The sequence below is a fragment of the Talpa occidentalis genome, unplaced genomic scaffold (genome assembly GCF_014898055.3).
Source record: "Talpa occidentalis isolate TD23 unplaced genomic scaffold, MPIMG_talOcc4v2.1, whole genome shotgun sequence".
NCBI lineage: Eukaryota > Metazoa > Chordata > Mammalia > Eulipotyphla > Talpidae > Talpa > Talpa occidentalis.
Window position 1 is genome coordinate 72254065 of NW_026555331.1, and position 22520 is coordinate 72276584.

General features: G+C 37.8%; 1 protein-coding gene across 1 annotated transcript in view; it reads left to right on the forward strand.

Annotated features, from left to right (window-relative positions):
* Positions 1-9869, forward strand: part of LOC119249890 (protein DEK-like) — a 58138-nt gene extending 48269 nt beyond the window's left edge. The window contains 3 exon segments of the mRNA XM_054691915.1: positions 8714-9002; positions 9005-9814; positions 9817-9869. Of these exon segments, the coding sequence (XP_054547890.1) occupies positions 8714-9002; positions 9005-9814; positions 9817-9869 (1152 nt within the window).
* The last annotated feature ends 12651 nt before the right edge of the window (positions 9870-22520 follow it).

The window sequence follows — 22520 nt, forward strand, 5'->3', positions numbered from 1 at the left end:
AAGACAAAAGACTCAGTTCAACTTATCTGTAGGTTAAGACATCTCAATGTCTATACACAGTATTCTGGAGAGCTTCAGCAAGTATATCAGAACTTAAAAAAAAAAAAGAAAGCAAAATGTATATTTATACAATGAACTATTAGTGATCAAAAACAGAAAAACTCATGCCATTTATGGCAACATAAAGATGGAAGGGATTATGCTAGCCGAAATACATCAGACAGAAAAAGATAAATACTGGATGATCTCATATGTGGAACAGAGAGAATTCAAATAGAGGCAAGGAGGGCCTCCCCTGGTGGCACAGTGGTTGAGCACTGGGCTGCGAAGCTGCCCACAGACTCTGCAGCGCCAGCTCGATCCCTGGCCACCTGTGAGGGTCCCACATGGCGCGCAGACCTCTCCTGTTGTGCCCGCTGCTCCCCTCAGCAGTGTATTTCCATCAGTCTGCCTGTTCTGTTCCCCGCTCTGGCTCTGGTGAATTCTCTCACCCTCCCACGCTTCTGACTGTACCCGGGTTCTTGTATAAATAAATAAATAAATCTTTAAAAAAAAATAGAGGCAAAGAAAAAGTCAAAACTAGTAAGCTGACCATACAATTGAGGCATACAGCAAAGGAAGGGGTGGGAAGAACAAAACAGGGGAGAGCTGAACACCCATGATGGCTTATCGTGATACAGTGGCGGAAGATCTATGGGGACTACATCAGGGTAAGGTAAAAAAAAATTAATTAATTAAAAAAAAAAGAAGAAGAAAACAAAAAAAAAAAAATAAGTCAAGGTCAAAAGAGTTTACTAGCACATGTCACCTAAAACAATTAGCAAAATTATTCGGTGTTTTCTCTCTATTGTTTTTCCCTGCCATTAATTGTGCATTTAACTAGTTTTCTTAACTTGGTTATATCCTTTAAAATATATGTATACTTCTCACATTTTAAATATCAGAGGGAAGAGTCTGTGATTAAAGTTTTTACTAAAAACAAAATACAGTTTTTGGCATAAAAGACAAACATTAATTTGCTCATTTAGTCAAAATAAGAGATGTGAAGGCCTTGCTGAAAAAAACAATTATTATTTTTCATGATAAAGAAATAGATAATGGAAACATAATCATTTCACAAACTGCTAACTTATACTGTAGTATGAGACATGTCATGCCTGTTATCATAGCAGTGCAATTTGAGGAAGGTCAGTTTGGTGAGACACCCTCATTGGCAAGTTCCAAGAGGCTGCCGGGTGGTTCATGTATCTACCTTTTCCATTGCCATGTTGGTTGCACTTTTCGAGGCTGCTGCACAGGAGGTAGACAGGACATCTGCTGAAAAAGGAGTAAATGATGAAAGAGTCTGAGCTAGAGGCCATAGAGGCTGAATATGAGACCAAGGGAGAGCAGAGAAGGAAATGGAGCTGCAGGGCAACACTATGAAAAGGTGCAGGCTCATTGACCTGTGAGATGGAGAATGGAGATTGAAGAATTGATAAATCCTAAATTTAAAGGGTTTGGCAGGAACAAAGATATTAAAAAATAACCAGTTCAACTTTCAGGCATAACAAAGAATTTGAGCAGAAATGTCCAACAGGAACTTTTAAATGTAGGTGAGGGCTTCTAACCTTACATGAGATCAATATGTAAATCTTACCTGTGAAATGAACATTGTGGCAAGTTAAACTTTCAAAAGGAGAATATGAACATAGGCTGAGAGCAGTAGACAAGTTCCCCAGCTTAGCTGAGAGAAGCAATCCCACATGAAAGCTGTCAGAACAGAGTAAAGAAGAAGAAGTCAAGAGAGAAAAAAGCAAGAGCCAGGCCAAGGAAGGGGTGAGCTTCTGGGAGAACAGCACATTTTTTGTAGTGTTCTCATAATTTGTTTTGGTTTTTTGGGTTTTGGAGGGTCCGAACCAGTAGTTGAAATGTAATTATATTCCCTTTCCTTGAGGTTTCTGAGACATTTGCAAAATAAGACCACAGATATCATAAAATATGAACATGATAGTGGAAATCCCCACCCCCAACCTCATCTAGTATTCAAATTTTTCTATTTGGATGATTTTTTTTTTGTTTTATATGAGAGATCCTATATTCACATAATCTAATCCCATGTACTTATAGGAAAAAATTCTGTGAAGGAGAATATCATGGTTATTAGCCCTATCCAAGAAGTTTCTGAACATATTCAATTCATTTTCAAGAATTTGAAGAAAAATAACATCTTTAAAGACACATCACCCAAAGCAGTGATAGTGAAGGCAAAGATGAACGGCTGGGACTATATCAAATTTAAGAGCTTCTGTACAGCAAAAGAGACAATAACAAAAACAAAGAGAAACCCACCGACTGGGAGAACATTTTTGCACACAACACTAATGATAAAGGACTGATCACAAAAATCTACAAAGAGCTGATGAGACTCAACAAAAACAAAGTAAATAACCCAGTCAAAAAATGGGCAGAAGAGCTAAAAAGAAACTTCTCCACAGAGGAAATACCAATGGCCACCAGGCATATGAAAAAATGTTCCACAGGGCCTCCCCGGTGGTGCAGCGGTTGAGCGCTGGGTTGCGAAGCTGCCCGCACCATCTGCAGCGCCGGTTCGATCCCCGGCTGCTCCCCGGCCACCGGAGGAGGGTCCCACATGGCGCGCAGACCTCTCCTGCCGCCCGCTGCTCCCCTCAGCAGCGTACTTCAGTCCCTCTGCCTGCTCTGCTCCCACTCTGGCTCTGGTGAATTCTCTCACCCTCCCGCGCTTCTGACTGTACCCAGTGCTTGTATAAATAAATAAATCTAAAAAAAAAAAAAATGTTCCACATCTCTTGTAATCAGGGAAATGCAAATCAAAACTACCATGAGATACCATCTTACACCAGTGAGAATGGCACATATTTTAAAAACTAGCAACAACAAATATTGGCAAGGGTGTGAAGAAAAAGGAACTGCCCTGCACTGCTGATGGGAGTGCAAACTGGTCCAACCACTATGGAGAGCTGTGTGGAGGTTCCTCAATCTGCTAAAGATGGAGCTTCCATATGACCCAGCAATTCCACTCCTAGGTATCTACACAAAGGACACAAAAACATTAATTCAAAAGGGCGCCTGCATCCCTATATTTTTTGCAGCACTATTTACAATAGGTAAGCTATGGAAACAACCCAAATGCCAAAAATAGATGACTGAATCAAGAAGATGTGGTATATATACACAATGGAATATTACTAGGCAATCAAAAAAGATAAACTCATGCTATTTGCAGCAACATGGGGGAGCTGGAAGGGATCATGCTCAGTGAAATAAGCCAGAAAGGAAAAGAAAAATACTGGATGGCCTCACTCATAGCAGGAATTTAGGACACCTAAATAAGGGATCAGGAAGAAGATTAATTATAATAAACAAAAAATCAAAATCAACAAGCAACTATAACCAAAGACACACTACAGGGTTGGGGCGGGGAGGGAGAAGGGAGTAGGATCAAAACAAGGGTGGTGGGAATTGTACTGGGACTATAATCCAGATGAAAATTCATACGTTGTACAAAAATGAAAAATGATATGAAAAATATATAAAATTAACTGAAAAAAAAGAATTTGAAGAAAAAGAGGCTGATATAGGCCAGTGAAAAATCTAGAACAGGATGAGATTTAGTATAGTTTAATTATGCATAAAGTATGCATATATACTTATAGATAGATAGATAGATGCACATGCAAACACGTATTGCATGTTGTGCTAAATAGAAACAATATAAAGAGATGGGATGGTCTGGTCTATGAATTTTGAAGTGGTTTCTCCCACACTATTTCCAAAAGGTTATTCTTATGTGCTTGTTTTATAATTTCAGCTCTTGCTATTTTCTTTTATTTTTTTGACTAAATATCTGCCCCAGAAGTCCATGATATTGTAACACTTTAGTTTCATATGTTTGGGTTCAGCTTTATTACATGAAAAATACACATTTTGTTAATGGCTACAGTAAACATGAGACAAAGACAAAATAACAAGTCAAACTATATCATGCATGCATGCATGCACTCACAAAAGAGACAAAATTTATGATCACATATAATTATATGTGCTGGACTCTATCATTGGAAACTTACAAACTTTTTTTTCAAAACAACCCTATGAGGCAGGACTATTATCACTTTTACAGATGAGAAAAACCAAGGCTTAATGAGATGGGATAAACAGCCAAGGTCACACAGCTAAGAGGACACAAAGTAAAATTCATATCCAGGGATATCAGACACTGGAGGTCATAAACAAGACTAAGACTGCACATACATCAGTAACACCAAGCAAGCCTGAGGAAGGAAGTGTGGCATAGCTATGCTATCTCCTCAAACCAATCTCTGATTCCTGTAGCCCATTCATTTAAAAAAAAATTTCATCTGTCATCCAATTTTATCAGTGCTGCTGTTTACTCCTTGGTCCTAATGACAACTTTGTGCTGGAAATTTTCTGGTACAGAGTAAAAGAAATGCCACCCAGAACAAAAAGAAAAGGGAGCCTCTTCCCATGATGTGTCTTAAGATTCTGAGTCAAGTTCTGAGTCCCATGAGCCAAACAGAAACTCAAGGGCATCCAAAGCCCATTTCAGCCCTCCTGGGTGAAACCAGGAGACCTGGCCCATGACCTAATACAACAAAATCTGAAATTAGATTAATACATGCATATCTACAGGTCAAAGGTCAATGTCAATCTTCACTGAGTTATTCTTAAAAATATATATCTAGTTTGCTAATTCTCTAACAAACCAGAATTTACTTCACATATGTTCAAATCACATTAAACTTTGATAAACTGTATCACTGGAGAGAAAACAAAAGCTCAGAAAGGTAGGATAACCTTCCTAAGGTCACAGAGTCAGAAAGACACAAAGGTAAAATTCATATCCAGAATGTCTGACACTGGAGCTCATGGTCTTACCTATTCTTCCAGGGTGCGAGTTTTTTTACTTGACAATTCTGTGACACCTGGTTATTTAATCTCACTCAGAGACCAGACCTCTTGTATCAACAAGAAAATTAATTATACCTGTCCAACTGAAACTGAAGGAAAGGCAAAGTGATAGCATCTAGAACACAGAACATACAACACATAAGCCCCTTTCCCTCTACCCAACCAAACCTGAAATCAAATTGACCATTTGTTTGGCTCAAGTTCACACATCCATCAACCCCCAAAAGCAGCATGCCAACACAACATCCTGAAATCTAAAAACCTGGATGTGCTTCTCTACCTGATGCTGCTCAATCATACTCTTACTTACAGTGCAGTACGTTTGGGTGGTTTAATGTGCTTTACTAAACCTACCTCAGTCTGTAACTATAAACTTCTTTATAATTTAAGAAACTAGTATTTAATAAGCACCAACACTAGCCAAACTGTTATTAAGTCTGAATCACTAGAAACCTTTATTTTCTGTAGTTTGGAATTGGGGTGGGAATAGTCAAGTGTTAAAGATACTCAGTACACAAGGCTTTAGTTCTAAAGGGATTTTTTTCCTCTGAAAACTGAAGGCAAACTATTTGACTGTTTGGAAAGCTAAAAATAAATATAACTTACTGGTTCCAAACACATTTTCAGTAGCACAACTTTAAGACCATTTCAGTTTGGAAACAAGTTACATTTGGCAAGCAATTAGACCACAAAAGGATCTAATTGCATCTTTTATTTTAAATAACAACAACGCAAAAAAGCCAAATATTTTTTATTAAAAAATTACCAGCTGTACAGTAAATGCTCATGCATTTTCATAAGTATATTAGTAACCTAGGTGGAGACTAAAAGATGATCTTTTCATAGAAAATTACCCAACCAACCACAATAATTTACCGAACCTTTAAGAAATCAACATGCTACATTTATTTAAATGAGTATTCAATTCAGGATCAAATTTAGGGTGAGATACTGTACAGGGTACTCTGTTGACCACTGAATACACCAAATGAATTAAATGAATAGTTTTTGTCTGTTAGAAGTTTACCAATAAACAAGAAAGATTTAGAACATGGATTAACAAATATAAATTGAATAGTTCAGCAAAGATTTAGAACATGGATTAACAAATATAAATTGAATAGTTCAGCAATGAAGTAATATTAAGTGTGTTTTGATAAAGCACCATCTAAGACGGGCTGTAAAGTTCACTTCGCCTTGAGTCACAGAGACTCAGCCCTCAAGGCCCCCCACACCCACACACCCCAGCAAGTTCACTGACTCACCAAGGGGCTGCAATGCTCCTCCCACTCTCACTCCTGCCCAGAGTGTCTACACCACAGCTCCTCCATATGTAAACTCTCACCTGATCTGAGACCAGACCCTACTCTCTGACACACCCCAACATTTCCTTTCACAGAATTTTCAGTCCTTGGTGGGGTTTACCTGGTACTCCATACCAATCATCTAAATCTAGTCACACAGAAAGAGGTTCATGCCCTGGTAACTCTTGTCCTTCCATATGCGTCTAAGTGGAGCCATAGCCTAGCTCATGCGCTCCTCTCATGTGATCAATTTGTCCATATTTTTCCAATTCATGTTGAAGTAGATTTCTCTCTGATTAATCTCATTCATTAAACTACTGTTATATCAAACAAGTTTGATTAAAAAAATTCTGTCAGTTTGAATAAAGTCAGATCAGTCCTGAGACAATGTACTCATTTCCCATCATCTTCCCAAAACCACTTTCAGGACTTGGCAGAGAGGTGGGGAGGAGGGGGGAGAAAACACAGGAACTTAGGATATTGTAGAATTGCTTTATGAAAGTAAATTCTGGCTAAATATGCTATGGGCAATTATGTTATGTTTCCCAAAAATTCATGTGTTGAAATTTGAATTTCAATGTGATGTATTAAAAGACAGATCCTGGGGCCTCCCTGGTGGCACAGGCGGTTGAGCGCAGAGCTGTGAAGCTGTCCTCAGCCTCTGCAGTGCCAGTTCGATCCCCACCGGCCATGGAAATACCCACATGGCAAGCAGACCTCTCCTGTCTTGCCCTCTGCTCCCTTCAGCAGTATATTTCAGTCAGTTTGCCTGTTCTGTTCCCCGCTTTGTCTCTGGTGAATCCTCTCACCCTCCTGCACATCTGGCCTGTACCCCGGTTCTTGTATGAATAAATCAATCTTTGAAAAATAAATAAATAAATAAATAAATAAATAAAAGATGGACCCTTTGGGATATAATTAGGTCTTGAGAATGGAGCCCTTATGTATGGGAATAGTGCCCTTATAAGAGAAGTCAGGAAAATCTGTGTGCTCGCTTTCGCACTCTCTCCTTACCCCCACTTCGCTCTCCTCTCTATGATGTGAGGACACAGAAAGAAGGCACCCATGCAGACCTAGAACTCTTTCAGGAATCCAACCATGCCGGCACCTTGATCTTATACTTCCCAATCTCCAAAACTGTGAGAAATAAATATTTCTCCCCCAGACTCTGGTACTCTGTTGTAGCAGCCTGGGTTGACTGAGACAGGCTACATCTCAAATAGCCCCACGTCACTTTCACACCTCCACTCTGGGATTGCTTTCCTGTCTTGTTATATATAAAGCTATGTGTGTGCTTTCTGTGTAAGAGCAAAAAGGTGCCTTGCTCCCTGAGCTAGTCAGTGATCCCAGACTTCCCCAACAAAGAAAAGGGAGCTCCCAGTGTCATAGATTATACCTGCACCCTTTTAAGTGCATTTATAGTAGATTACAAAGCATTCTAAGAGCACGCAGTGGGAGAATAGGACAGAAGACATAACCAGGAATCATGTCACAGCCACTTAAAGGGAAAAGCAGAAGCAATCAGTAGCTATTGAGGCTGCAGTCTGAAACAATTGTTCTAATTAAGACAACCAAACCAAGAATCTAATGATGAGTAAGGACAAGAACAGAGCACCACAAATAGAACTCTCAAAAACATAGTCCGCTTCCATGTCAAAGGAACTGGTAGGACAAAAAAAAGGGGGTGAGGGTCAAAGAGGTGATAGAATTGGGAAGGGAGTGGAAAGGGAAGCCTAAGGTAAAGTAGAAGGCAGATGTCCAGGGGGTGGGTCACTAAAAGAAAAAAGTTTTACCAACCTGTTCACATTCATGTTTCCAAATGCAAGGTACTATGAAATGCCAAGGTAAACCATCTTAATTCTTTTTAACTTATCAAACAATATAGGGAAAATATACAGTTTATGAGCTATGGAACAAACTTTTAATTGTGTTTCTATGTTACTATTCCAAGACCCTTTTTTTTATTCTCAAAAATTAATGTTTCCTTAAACAGCACTGCTGTTTGTTTTGGATAGGCTGAAACTGAAACCTGTCTCCCTTGCAAGAGCAAGAGCCCAAGTTCTAACCTGACACCTAGGGGCTGTTGGGAGTCACTACAGTACCAGCTTAGACATCTCTGAGTGCTTTATTTCTTCTTTAGACTGTTGTTTTCTATAGTCAGTCTTAACCTGCTCAGGGTTAATTTGTTGCTTCCCAGAGATGACACTTAGAAACTCAAGCATTTTTGTAAATAACTGGAATTTTAAAATATGTATAATATCTGCTTTTTCTGTGCAGCAGTGTTTTGTACCTGCTTAGCCAGGTAAATTATATATCCCCATTTCATCAAGAATGGTAGCTGAAGAGTCAGCTTGTCTTTTACTTGGGCTATATTCCCCTGCTTCTTCATTTCTCTTGACTCTTTTTGTTGATATCTGCACATGTAATAAAGCAGTCACCTCTTTTAATTTTCACAGACTGACATTGTACTGAGAAGACCCTCACCAATCAGCCTGCGCAGAGATTCTGGGAACCTCTCAAACCCTCATGATAATCCAAACCACTGTCTTTTTCATCTCTGTACCCAAGAAGTGCCGGACCCGAAAGAGGAAAGTGAGGACGACGAGGACGACAACGAGGAGGAAGAAAAAGAAAAGAGTCTCATTGTGGAAGGCAAGAGGGAAAAGAAGAAAGTAGAAAGGTTGACAATGCAAGTCTCTTCTTTACAAAGAAAGCCATTTACAATTGCACAAGGAAAGGGGCAAAAACTTGTGAAATTGAAAGGATACATTTCTTTCACCGTAAAAAGAAAACAGATGAACTTAGAAATCTGCATAAACTGCTTTACAACAGACCGGGCACAGTGTCCTCATTAAAGAAGAATGTGGGTCAGTTCAGTGGCTTTCCATTTGAAAAAGGAAGTATCCAGTATAAAAAGAAGGAAGAAATGTTGAAAAAATTTAGAAATGCCATGTTAAAGAGCATCTGCGAAGTTCTTGATTTGGAGCGATTAGGTGTAAATAGTGAATTGGTGATGAGGATCTTGACTTTCGTAATGCATCTAAAGTCTTCTGGCAAACCATTACCAAAATCTAAAAAAACTTCTAGCAAAAGCAACAAAAAGGAACAGAACAGTTCTGGAATGGCAAGGAAAACTAAAAGAACCAAATGTCCTGAAATTCTGTCAGATGAATCTAGCAGTGATGAAAATAAAAAGAAAACCAAGGAAGAGTCTTCAGATGACGAAGATAAAGACAGTGAAGAGGAGCCACCAAAAAAGACATCTAAAAAGGAGAAACCTAAACAGAAAACCACTCCGAAAAGTAAAAAATCTGTAAAAAGTGCTAATGTAAAGAAGGCGGATAGCAGTACCACCAAGAAGAATCAAAACAGTTCCAAAAAAGAAAGTGAATCTGAGGATAGTTCGGATGATGAGCCTTTAATTAAAAAATTGAAGAAACCTCCTACAGATGAAGAGTTGAAAGAAACAGTAAAGAAATTACTGGCCAATGCTAACTTGGAGGAAGTCACAATGAAGCAGATTTGCAAAGAGGTTTATGAAAATTATCCTGCTTACGATTTACTGAAAGAAAAGATTTCATAAAAACAACTGTTAAAGAGCTAATTTCTTAAGAGGTAGGACAGATGACTTATTCCATGGATTTAAGGATCTGATTTATACTGTTATACCAGCAGAGAGAATGTATTTCCTTTTTTTAAATCCTTGCAAGCATTGTTTTGGTGGAGCTTACTGCAGACCTTTTTATCTTGAGTGTTATGCAAATTTGAGTTTGCCTTTTAAAATTGCATTTCTATATAGTTTTTAGTTTAAAATTTTGCATGGCAGTAATTGTTCCTTGCTTTCATAGTCATATTTTGTACATTTCGGATTTCTTTATGTAAGGTCATAGATTATTGAACTGTTGTAGTTTTAGGTGCACTTAATATTAGCTAAAGACAAACTTTTAATCAAGTAGTACACAAACTATTGTAACTTGTCATTTATACATGCAGAGATTATCGCAGTATTTAGTATATGAAATATTTTGAATATGCATCTCTGTCAGTGTAAAACTCAATGGTGGTGTGTTCATCATGTTTAAAATAGCCAGGCTTCAGCTGCCCAGATCACTAAATCGGAACTTTTCTCCTGCATGTGTATATATGTCAAATTGTCAGCATGTCAAAAGTGACAGATGTTATTTTTGTATTTTTAAAAACAAATTTGTTGTATATAAAGTTTTTTAATTTCTTTTGTGCAGATCAATTTTTAAACTCACAGCTAGGATACCTTCACAGTTATAAACCATGACATATCAGTGTTCAGCCAGAAGGTATGACAGAGAAGCGAAAATCAGGATTCAGTGAAGGAAACACTGACAGAACAGTTCTCTGCTTTGTTGGAAAGGGTCAATCTATAGTTTTAGTGATAACTCTGCAACAGTGTCTGTAGATAACATTTTGTATTTAAAGTAGACCAAAATCAACACATCAAAAAGTATATGTTTTTGGAGTGGGATTAAATGCAAGCACATTTGGCTTATGAGAAGTGAATTGATTTTTATTAACTGCTTTTGCCCGTGTAAAATGCTGATGTTTATAGAAAACTTGGCCACCTTTGTAATGATAAAAGTAGCCAGTGTAATTGCAGAAGAAATGTGGGCAATAATGGGTATCTCTGACAAAATGTTTCTCTAAAATGATAATACACTTGTAACATTAAAGACATTTAATGTGTTTCTGGAATCGGGGCTGTTGGGGTTTAAATTACGGCCAATCAGGACTCTAGGTGATCGACATATGGACCACTCCTTAATGAGCGTAATTCTGTCTTTTACATTGTCTTAATCAGTTTATTAAATAATCTGAATTTTAAAATAAAACATGCAGCTTATGAGAAAATTAGGCCTTTGATAAACGAGTTGGGTGCTTAAAATGTCTTTGCATCATAGAACAGAAATACAAAAATGAGATATAAATGTTGACTGTTAGGTATTTTCACAGGTTTGACTTATTGCTTGATTTAAGGTTAAGACCTTACAGTTATACACATTACAGATGAATGGACTAAGCAACTAACAAAGAACTAGGAATTGGCCTATGATTTTAAATACATAATTTGTTCCTATAAACCTTGTCAATATAAGTAATAAATCAAAACAAAAATAGAGTATACTAGTCCCATCTGTGTTCCAAGACAGGCAAGACAGAGGTCAGTCTCAGGAAATCTCTGGAAATGTGTGAAGGTCCCCCAGAAAAAAAAGCTAGAATCTGGGTATTTTCCACTCCCTCTATGATGATCTAAGGGAAAAGTTCTGAAAACTGCTTCTGTCCTATTTCTTCCTGCTCCCAGGTCTCTGTAGTATGCCATGTCCCATCAGCAGGCAATTTAGAAACCAGCCCTGCAGGCATCTCGGGAAATGTTAGAACATTGGATGTCTGATTCTTTTTCTCTATAGGAAAAATATGGAAGAAGAGGGTTTCTTTATTATTGTATGAAACTGTGCCAGGGTAGAGAATTTAGCAAGAGGATGTCGCAAATATTTCTACCAGTTTTGAAGTGACTGATTTCACAGTTGGCCAGAGTACAGAAACATCTCGACATTTTCTGAATTTCTCACAACAGGAATTTGCCTGTGGATAGCTGTTGAATCAGTATGTTCATGGGGAGAGGGATAAAGAGAGAGTCTAGGAATTCCAATTACACCATCTTCCTGGCATTGTTACAAGAAATTATTGATATTCAATGTGCATAAAGACCAATACCACAACACCAGTTTTTGATAAAAGAAAGGGTTTTATTGAAAATCAATTGCAAAGAGGCAAGAGGAAAACTCAACTCTGTCTCTCCAATTAAGAAAGAAAGTAAGTTTTTACAAGTTTTGAGAACTGGGGTTGAAATCAAGGGAGTTAAATTTCTATTAGCTAAAGAATGGGCTAAGTGCAAAACTACATGTACTTGACTGAAGATCATTACCTTGTTACAGGAAATTTATTTGTGGAAAGGTATTGAGACTTTTTTTTTAGATAATTGTACTTATTCATTTCATTGGTGAACCCCTCACCTCTGGGTGGATCACTCCCTTGCATTTATGGATCCAGAATCCAGCTAATCTGAGACTCTGTTCAAGATTACTTGCTTCTGCACATACTCAGATTGTATCACTTGCGGATAACTCTCCAGACTCCGCTGTGTTTAATAAAGGAAGTCTCAGAGAAAAGTTTAGATGTTTTGGGAGAAACTCTAGAGTCTTAGACTAAATTAACCTCAGTTATAACATTATCCCTTTGTCAGATACTTCTAACATCTCCATAATCTTAGTTTTACTCTTTGTCAGTTATCTTATTTCCTTTTTTTTTTTTTTTAGAACAGGACTGAATAATTTGATTTATATATATATATTTATTATATCATCCTTCATTTTTGTACAATGTATGATTTCCCCATAAGATTCCCACCACCAATTCACCCATGCACCATCACCATAGTCCCTTGTGTTCTTCGTACCCTATCCTGATCCATCTCCCTCCTGCTAACCTACAGAATGTCTCTGGTCTATGGTTGTCTGCTGATTTTGATTTTTACTATATTATAGTTTTTTTTTCTCCTGATCCCTTATTTGATTTCTCCACATTCCTCCTATAAATGAAACTATTCGATATTTTTCTTTTTCTTTCTGGTTTATTTCACTGAACATAATCCCTTCTAGCTCCATCATTGTTGCTGTGAATGGCATGAGTTTATCATTTTTGAGTGCTGAGCTATATTCCATTCTGTATATATACCACATCTTCTTGATCCAGTCACCGATTTGGGGGCATTAAGGTTGTTTCCAGAGCTTACCGATTATAAATAGTGCTGCAATAAACATAAAAGTGCATCACAAAAATCTACAAAGAGCTGACAAGACTCAACAAAAATAAAGAAAATAATCCAGTCAAAAAAATGGGCACAAGAGCTTAAAAGAAACTTCTCCAAAGAGGAAAAACAAATGGCCAACAGGCATATGAAAAAATGTTCAACATCACTTGCAATCAGGGAAATGCAAATCAAAACTACAATGAGATACCATCTCACACCAGTGAGAATGGCACATATTAAAAAAACTAGCAAAAACAAATGTTGGCGAGGATGTGGAGAAAAAGGAACTCTCCTGCACTGCTGGTGGGAGTGCAAACTGGTCCAACCACTATGGAAAGCTGTGTGGAGATTCCTCAACCTACTAAAGATAGAGCTTCCATATGATCCAGCAATTCCACTCCTAGGTATTTACCCAAAGGACACAGAAACATTAATTCCAAAGAGCATCTGCACCCCTATGTTTATAGCAGCACTTTTTACAATAGCTAAGCTATGGAAACAACCCAAATGCCCAAAAATAGATGACTGGATCAAGATGTGGTACATATACACAATGGAATATTACTCAGCATTCAAAAAAGATAAACACATGCAATTTGCAGCAACCTGGATGGAGCTGGAAGGGATCATGCTCAGCGAAATAAGCCAGAAAGAACAAGAAAAATACCGCATGGTCTCACTCATAGCAGGAATCTAGAAAACCTAAATAAGGGACCAGGAAAAAGAATAGCTATAAGAAAGAAAAAATCAAAATCAACAAACAACTATGAACCAGAGACACTCTATGGGGGGGGGCGGGCAGGGAAAGGAGGAATTGGGGTCAAAATAAGGAGGTTGCAATTGTATGGGGAATATAAAAATAAAATTTAAAAAAATATATATAGGAGTGCAGGTGTCCTTTTGTTGTTGGTTTTTTTTTTTTTTTTAGAGTGAGTCCATTTATTTTTTTATTTTATATATCTTTACATTATTTTTCATTTTTGCACAATGTATGCATTTTCATCTTGGTTATATCCCCATACAATTCCCACCCCCCCTTATTTTGACTCTAATCCCTCCTCTCCTCTTCTCCCCCCCCCCCATAGTGTGTCTCTGGTTTATAGTTGCTTGTTGATTTTGATTTTACTCTACAACAAATGTTGGCAAGGATGTAGAGAAAAAGGAATTCTCCTGAACTGCTGGTGGGAGAGCAAACTGGTCCAACCACTATGGAAAGCTGTGTGGAGATTTCTTGACCTACTAAACATAGAGCTTCCATATGATCCAGCAACTCCACTCCTAGGTATTTACCCAAAGGACACAGAAACATTAATTCAAAAGGGCATCTGCACCCCTATGTTTATTACAGCACTATTTACAATAGCTAAGCTATGGAAACAACCCAAATGCCCAAAAATAGATGACTGGATCAAGAAGATGTGGTACACATACACAATGGAATATTACTCAGCAATCAAAAGAGATAAACTCATGCAATTTGCAGCAACATGGATGGAGCTGGAAGGGATCATGGTCAGTGAAATAAGCCAGAAAGAAAAAGAAAAACACCGATGGTCTCGCTCATAGCAGTAACTTAGAAAACCTAAATAAGGGACCAGGAAAAAGACCAATTTAATAGAGAAGGTGTCTTTTTGAATTAACGCTTTTGTGTCTGTTGGGTAGATACCTGGGTGTGGAATTGCTGCATCATATGGGGCTCCATTGTTAGTAGTTTGAGGAACCTCCACACAGCTTTCCATAGTGATTTGACCAGTTTGCATTCCCACCAGCAGTGGAGGAGAGCTCCTTTTTCTCCACACCCTCACCAACATTTGTTGTTGCTAGTTTTTTTTGATACGTGCCATATTCACTGTGCGAGATGGTGTCTCATTGTGGTTTTGATTTTTACATTTCCCTGATTACACATGATGTTGAACATTTTTTCATATGACTGTTGGAAATTTCCATTTCTTCTTTGGAGAAGTGTCTTTTTAGCTCTTCTGCCCATTTTTTAACTGGGTTGTTCACTTTGTTTTTGTTGAGTTTCATCAGCTTTTTGTAGATCTTTGTGATCCGTCCCTTAACATTAGTATTGTGTGCAAAAATTTTCTTCCAATCAGTGGGGTATCTCTTTTGTTTTAATTAATGTCTCTTTTGCTGTACAGAAGCTCTTTAATTTGATGTAGTCCCAGCTGTTTATCCTTTCTTTCACTATCTTTGCTTCAGGTGATATGTATTTAAAGATGTGATTGAGGTGTATGTCATGTAGTGTTTCACCTATTTTTTTCCTATATATTTTATGGTTTCAGGTCTTATGTCTAGTTCTTTATCCATTTTGAGTGCATTTTTGTGCATGGTATGAGATAATAGTCTAGCTTCATTCCTTTGCATGTAGCAGTCCAATTTTCCCAACACCATTTATTGAACAAACTGTCTTTGTTCCATTGCATATTCTTTGCTCCTTTGTCAAAGTTTAGTTGTCCATAAGTCTATGGGTTTATTTCTGGGTTTTCTATTCAATTCCTTTGGTCTGTGTATGTGCTTTTGTTACAGTACCATGCAGTTTTAATTGTTATGGCTTTGTAGTATAGTTTGAAGTCTGGGAGTGTGATCCCTCCATTCCCCTTATTTTTCATCAGGAATGCTTTGGCTATTTGAGGTTTTTTGTGGCTCCATATGAATTTCATTTATATATGTTCTATTTCTTTGAAGAATGGCATTGAAATTTTTATTGGAATAGCATTGAATCTGTAAATTGATTTTGGTAGGATGGCCATTTTGATAATGTTAATTCTTCTAAACCATGAGCAGGGGGTGTCTTTCCATTTCTTTGTGTCTTCATCTATTTTTTTAACAAAGTGTTATAATTTCCTTTGTATAGGTCCTTCACCTCTTCTGCTAAGTTTATTCCCAGGTATTTGCTTTCTTTTTGTTTCAATTATAAAACAGATGGTTTTCTTGATATTGTCTTGTTCAGATTGATTGTTTGCATATAGGAAGGCTACCAATTTTTGTGTGTTGATTGTGTATCCTGCTACTTTATTAAACTGGTAGATTATTTTGATTAGTTTTTCCATGGAGTTTTTTGGGGTTCTCTATGTATATTATCATATAATCTGCAAATTCTGTTAGTTTTACTTCTTCTTTCCCTATTTGGATTCCTTGTATGTCTTTCTCTTGTCTTATTGCTCTGGCTAGGACTTCCAGTATTGTATTGAAAAGCCATGGCAAGAGTGGACATCCTTGTCTTGTTCCTGACTAAAGACAAAGGATTTCAGTTTTTCACCATTGAGAATATTAGATATGCACTTGACATATATGACATTTATTAGATTAAGTTATGTTCCTTCTATGCCATGAATTTCAAGGCCCTTTATCATATGTGGATGTTGAACTTTGTCAAATGCTTTCTCCACATCTCTTGATATGATCATATAGATTTTATTATTCTTTTCATTGATGTGCTGGATTATATTAATTGATTTTCAGATGTTGATCCATCCTCCTGTCCCTGAAATAAATTCTACTTGGTCATGGTGAATTCTTTTTTTTTTTTTAAGATTTATTTATTTATTTATTTATTTATTTATACAAGCACTCGGTACAGTCAGAGCGCGGGAGGTTGAGAGAATTCACCAGAGCCAGAGAGGAGAGCAGAACAGGCAGACTGACGAAGTACATTGCTGAGGGGAGGAGCGGGTGGCAGGAGAGGTCTGCGTGCCATGTGGGACCCTCACCCAGTGAGAGCCGGGTATCAATCCAGCGCTGCAGAGGCTGAGGGCAGCTTCACAGCCCAGTGCTCAACTGCTGCACCACCGGGGAGGCCCTTATCTTTTTGATGTATTGTTGGAATCTGTTGGCTAGGTTTTATTGAGGATTTTTGCATCAGTGTTCATTAGAGAGATTGGTCTGTGTTTTTCTTTTTTTGTGTGTGTTATCCTTATTCATTTTGGCATTAGAGTAATATTGGCTTCATAAAACGTATTTGGCAGTATCCCTTCATTCTCAATTTTTTTAATTACTTTGTAATTCAAATTACTTTATCATACATGTCTGATAGGCACCATTCTGAACTTTTGGTAGAGTTCATTTGTGAATCCATCTGGTCCTGGGCTTTTGTTTTTGGTTTTTTTATTACTGTTTCAATTTCACTGCTTGTAATTTGTCTGTTTAGGTGTTCTATTTCTTCTTTATCTAGCTTTGGATGGTTGTAAAGTTGTAGGAATTTGCTCATTTCTTCTAGATTTTTGAACTTATTTTCACAGTCATCTCTGATTATTTTTTTCATTTCTGCTGTGTCTGTGGTAATTTCTCCTCTGTCATTTATGATCCTATTTATTTGTGCTTTCTCTTCGGGTTTTTGTGTGTGTGTGTGTGTGTCGGGGTGGGGGCTGGATATAGGTTTGTCTATTTTGTTTATTTTTTCAAAGAACCAATTTTTTGTTTCATTTATCTTTTGAATTGTTTTCTTAACTTCTATTTCATTTATTTCTTCTTTGATTTTTATTTTTTCCTTTCTTCTATTGTCTTTGGGATTTTTGTGTTTTGTTTTTGTTTTTGTTTTTTGCAGTTCTTAAAGTTGAGAGATTAGGTTGTTTGAGTTCTTTCTCATTTCTTGATGTGAGCCTGTATGCTATATATTTTCTTCTTAAAACTGTTTTGCTGTTTTCCAAATGTTCTGAAGAACATACGTTCTGTTTCCTCATTATCATTCATCTCAAGGTATTTTTTAATTTCTTCTTTGATCTCTTCATTTATCCAATGGTCTTCCAGTAGTGTGGGTTTCAATATCCATGAGGTAGGAGGCTCCCTTGATAGCTTTTCATGGTATATTTCTAGTTTGATGCCTTCATGGTCAAAGATATTTGGTATGATTTTGAACTTAGTGTATCTGCTGATTTTTGTCTTGTGTTCCAGTATGTGATCAATCCTGGAGAATGATACATGTGGAACTGAGAAAAATGTGTACTCAGATTTTTTGGGGTGCCAATTCTATAGAAGTCTGTTAAACCTATCAGGTCTAGGCCCTTGTTTAGAGCTCTAACGCCCTTGCTTGTTTTTTTGTCTCATTGAGTTATTCATTGGTGAGAGAGGTATGTGGAAGTCTCCTACTACATATGTATTTTCTCTAATGTCTGTTTTCAGAGATGATAATAATTGTCTGATATGTTTTGGTGCTCCTTCATTTGGTGAGTTTATGTTGATTGAATGTTATGTCTTCTTGATATATTATCCCCTTAATCATAATGTAGTGACCACCCGTGTCTCTTTTAAACTTTTTTAGTTTGAAGTCTACTTTATCTGATATGAGAATAGCTGGTATAGCTATTCCTGCCTTCTTTTTTGGTCCATATGCTTGTAGGATTGTTTTCCATCCTTTTACTTTCATTCTCTGTCTTTTGTAGTTCAATGTGTTTCTTGTAGACAGCAGAAGTTTGGGTTCTGTTTTTTAACCCAGCCTGCTACTCTATGTCTTTTTGTTGATGAGTTAAGTCCATTTATATTTAGAGTTAATACTGATACACTGGCATCCATATTTGCCATTTTGATTGCCTTTTTTGTGATTCAATCCTTACCTTGCTCTATTCTTCTTTTTAATTCCTCTGTTGGTTTTAGCTCTAGGTTTTCTTGTAATATTTTTGGAGTGGAGGTATACTAGTAATGGATTTCTGGAAATTTTGTTTCTCTGAGAAGGCTTTTTTTCCTATCATAGAGGAAGCAGAGCTTTGCAGGGTAGAGTATTCTTAGTTCGAATTTGTTGATTTGGAGTTTGTTAAAAATATCCCTCCATTCTTTTCTTGCCCATAGTGTTTCTTTGGAGAAGTCTGATGTCGGCCTGATAAGTTTTCCTTTGTAGGTTATCTGTTTCTTCATCCCCGTCAGTTTCTTTATTTTTTCCTTGCTTGGACTTTTGGAAACTTTACTATTAGTGTCTTTTCATTGTGGTAATCTGGTGTTCTTCTAGCTTCTTGTAGGTCTATTTTCATTTCCTTTTCATGCTTGGGGAGTTATCTTCAATTAGGTCCTTGTATAGTTTCTTGGTTTCTTGGTCTCTCTCCTCCCCTTCTGGGATACCTAAGACTCTTATATTTCCTGTTCTCATGGTGACAGATAGCACTCAAAGTGTTTTTTTATTCTTTTGCCTTTGTACTTCTCTTTATCTTTTTGGTTCCTTTTTGTTTGTATATCTGAGAATACTGATTTGTTCTTCCATTTCTTCTATTTTCATGGATTTTTTCCAGAATTCTTGAGCTCCTTCACTAATCTCTGGATACCCTCCAGTTCCTTCACTTTCTTCCTCACATCATTAATTATATTCTTATCTCTTTCTTCATTTTCCCTTAACTCTTTGTTTTAATCATGGCCTTTTTGAATTATTTGTCAGCGAGGTGGAGATAATCTGTGTCCATATTATCAGGTCCTGGAGGTTGACTTTCTTTCTGTGGTGTATTGTTCCCCCAGGGGCCTGCTTGACCATTGGTATTTTCCTTTCTTCCCACTATTAGCCTTCAACTTCGCTCTGTTTGTAGTGTCTTGGTACTGCTGGTGTTGGTGGGCATGACTTCTGCTTTCTCTTCCTGATGAGTGGGTGTGTCTGCCTGGTGTCTGACAAGTCTGGATACCCCTCTGTTATGGTAGATGTTGTTCTGAGCTATGCTTTGCTCCAGGAGCCCCTGCTTTTCTGACCCCTCCACTGTGTAGGATTGGGCTCCAACATCTTAGTTATGGGTAGTCCAGAATCTCATGTGGAGCCCTGAGCCCCCAGAAACACGCTGAAGCCATGTCCACTGGGAGGTGCCTACAGGCTGGTGGGATGTATTTCCCTGTTGAGCTGCTAGGCCCCTCCAGGCATGTCTCCAATGAATATTGGGATTGAAAGAGAATAAGGAGTGAGAGAAGGGATAAGAGGAAAGAGGACAATGGTACAGAGATGTGAAAGGAAGGAAGGTGAGAGAAAAAAGCAAGGGTTATAGAGGGGGAAGAGGACAGATGATCGGGGAGAGGAAAGAATGGAACAGAGCGAGAAAAGAAAGTAGTGAAGGTGATGTGAAGGGGTAAAGAGGAGAAAAGAAAAATCAGAAAACAGAACTAGGAAAAACAGGAAGGAAGAGCAGACAAACAACTGACCAACAGACAAACATACGAACATAGGGGAGACTTAGGACTCTGGTGGCTCCCCATGATCACCACTGGGGAGCGCTATCTCCCTTGTGATGTTTTAACGAAGGGGAAAGACAGGAAAAAAGAAAGGAAAGAAGAAGAAAGGACAAGACAAGATAAGACAAACCCGAAGGTAGGAAAGCAAAATGGCGCGGACTGACTGCAGCGGTGGTTGTGAGGGTTTTTCCAGGGCCCGTGAGGCAGCTGGGTAGGTGATAGGGCTTCTGCGGGTTCCTTCCTCCTGAGGGCTTGGGGTACCGAACTAGTCCTATGAGGCTTCCACTCATGATTTTCCTGCCTGTAAGTGTGGACCAGTTAGGGAAAAAGGGGTTGGGGGGAGTCTCACCAGTCTCCAGGAGGGGTATGGGAGGGAAGCACTGCAAGGAAGTGGCTGGAAGCAGTGCTGTGCCTGCCCCAGGCTCTGTTTGCCCACCTGACCTTGTCCCGACATCTCAGAATTCAGAGTCCACTTGCTCCGGGCTTCTCCCGGGTGTCCGGCCTCCAGTTTCTTTCTCCTTTCTGCGGGTTGCAGTGTGTGGCTTTGTGCAGGGGGAGGGTAGGAGGGTTCTGATGATTTTCTTTCTTCCTGCCTATCCTTCTAACTTTCCTCCTCCAGCAAATCGCCAGCTTCACCCAGATTATCTTTCACATTTGGGTTGCCACAGGCACTAGCCATTTTTTCTCCCTTGTCTCACGTGGAAGCAGGGGCTGCTCCTCTCTGCAGGCCCTGTGGAGCCCAAGCGCTGACTGGAAGCAGCTCTTTTGTGTTGAAGTCTCCTACTACATATGTATTTTCTCTAATGTCTGTTTTCAGAGATGATAATAGTTGTCTGATATATTTTGGTGCTCCTTCATTTGGTGAGTATATGTTAATGAGTGTTATGTCTTCTTTATGTATTGTCCCCTTAATCATAATGCAGTGACTGTCTGAGTCGCTTTATATCTTTTTTATTTTGAAGTATATTTTATCTGATAGAAGCACAGCTTTTCCTGCCTTCTTTTTTGGTCCATTTCCTTGTAGGATTGTTTTCCAATTTTTTCCTTTCAGTCTATTTTTATCTTTTATGGTTAAATGTGTTTCCGGAAGACAGCAAAAAGTTGGGTTCTGTTTCTTGATCCAACCTGCAACTCTTTGTCTTTTTATGGATAAGTTTAGTTCATTCACATTTAGAATTTATATTGCTATGTTGGCATCTGTATTTGCCATTTTGTTTATCTTGTTGTGGTTTTATTATTTGTCTTGTTTTTTTTCTTATTCATCCCTCTGTTGTGGCTTTAAGACTTCTTGTAGTAGTTTTTGGGATGGTGATTTAGTTGAAATAAAATTCTGGAGCTTCTGTTTGTCTGAGAAGGTCCTTATTCTTTCTTCATAGAGGAAGGAAAGCTTTGTGGGATAAAGTATTCCTGGTTAGCATTTGTTGACCATGTCCCTCCATTCTCTTCTTGCCCATAGCATTTCTTCAGAGAAGTCTGATTTTAGCCTGATTGGTTTTCCTTCATAGGTTATCTTTTTCTTCCCCCTTGTCAGTTTCATTATTTTTTTCTTGTCTTGAACTTTTGAAAGTTTTACTATTATGTGTCTTGTTGTATTTTTCCTCTCATCATAGAAATTTGGTGTTCTTCTCACTTCTTCTATGTATATATTCAGCTCCTTCTTCATGCTTGGAAGTTCTCTTTGATTATTCCTTGAATATTTTCTATGTTCTCGTGTCTCTCTCCTCTCCTTCTGGGATTCCTATAATTCTTATATTTCCTTTCCTCATGGAGTCAAATAGTTATCAAAGTCTTTCTTCATTCTTTTTACTTTGTACTTCTCTTTCTTTTTCTGTTGTGTTCTTTTTATTTCTGAATCTTCGAGCATACTTATTCGTTCATCCATTTCATATATAGTTTTCATTGCTTTTCCCAAAGTTCTTTAGCTCCTCCATTAATCCTTTAATCTCCTGTGTTTCTTTCAGATACCTCTTTAGGGACTGAATGTCATTCTTCTGATAATTGATTATTTTTCTCATATCCTTATTTTATTTTTTATTTTTTTTCAGTTATATTTAATCATGGCGATTTTATTTTTTTTAAGATATCTGAAACTTTATATTTTTAAATAAATTTTATTTTTATATTCCCCATACAATTGCAACCCCCTTATTTTGACCCCAATCCCTCCCCTCCCTGCATCCCACCCCCCATAGAGTGTCTCTGGTTCATAGCTTTTTGTTGATTTTGATTTTCAGTTTCTTACAGTTATTCATTTTCCTGAATAGATTCCTGCTATGAGTGAGACC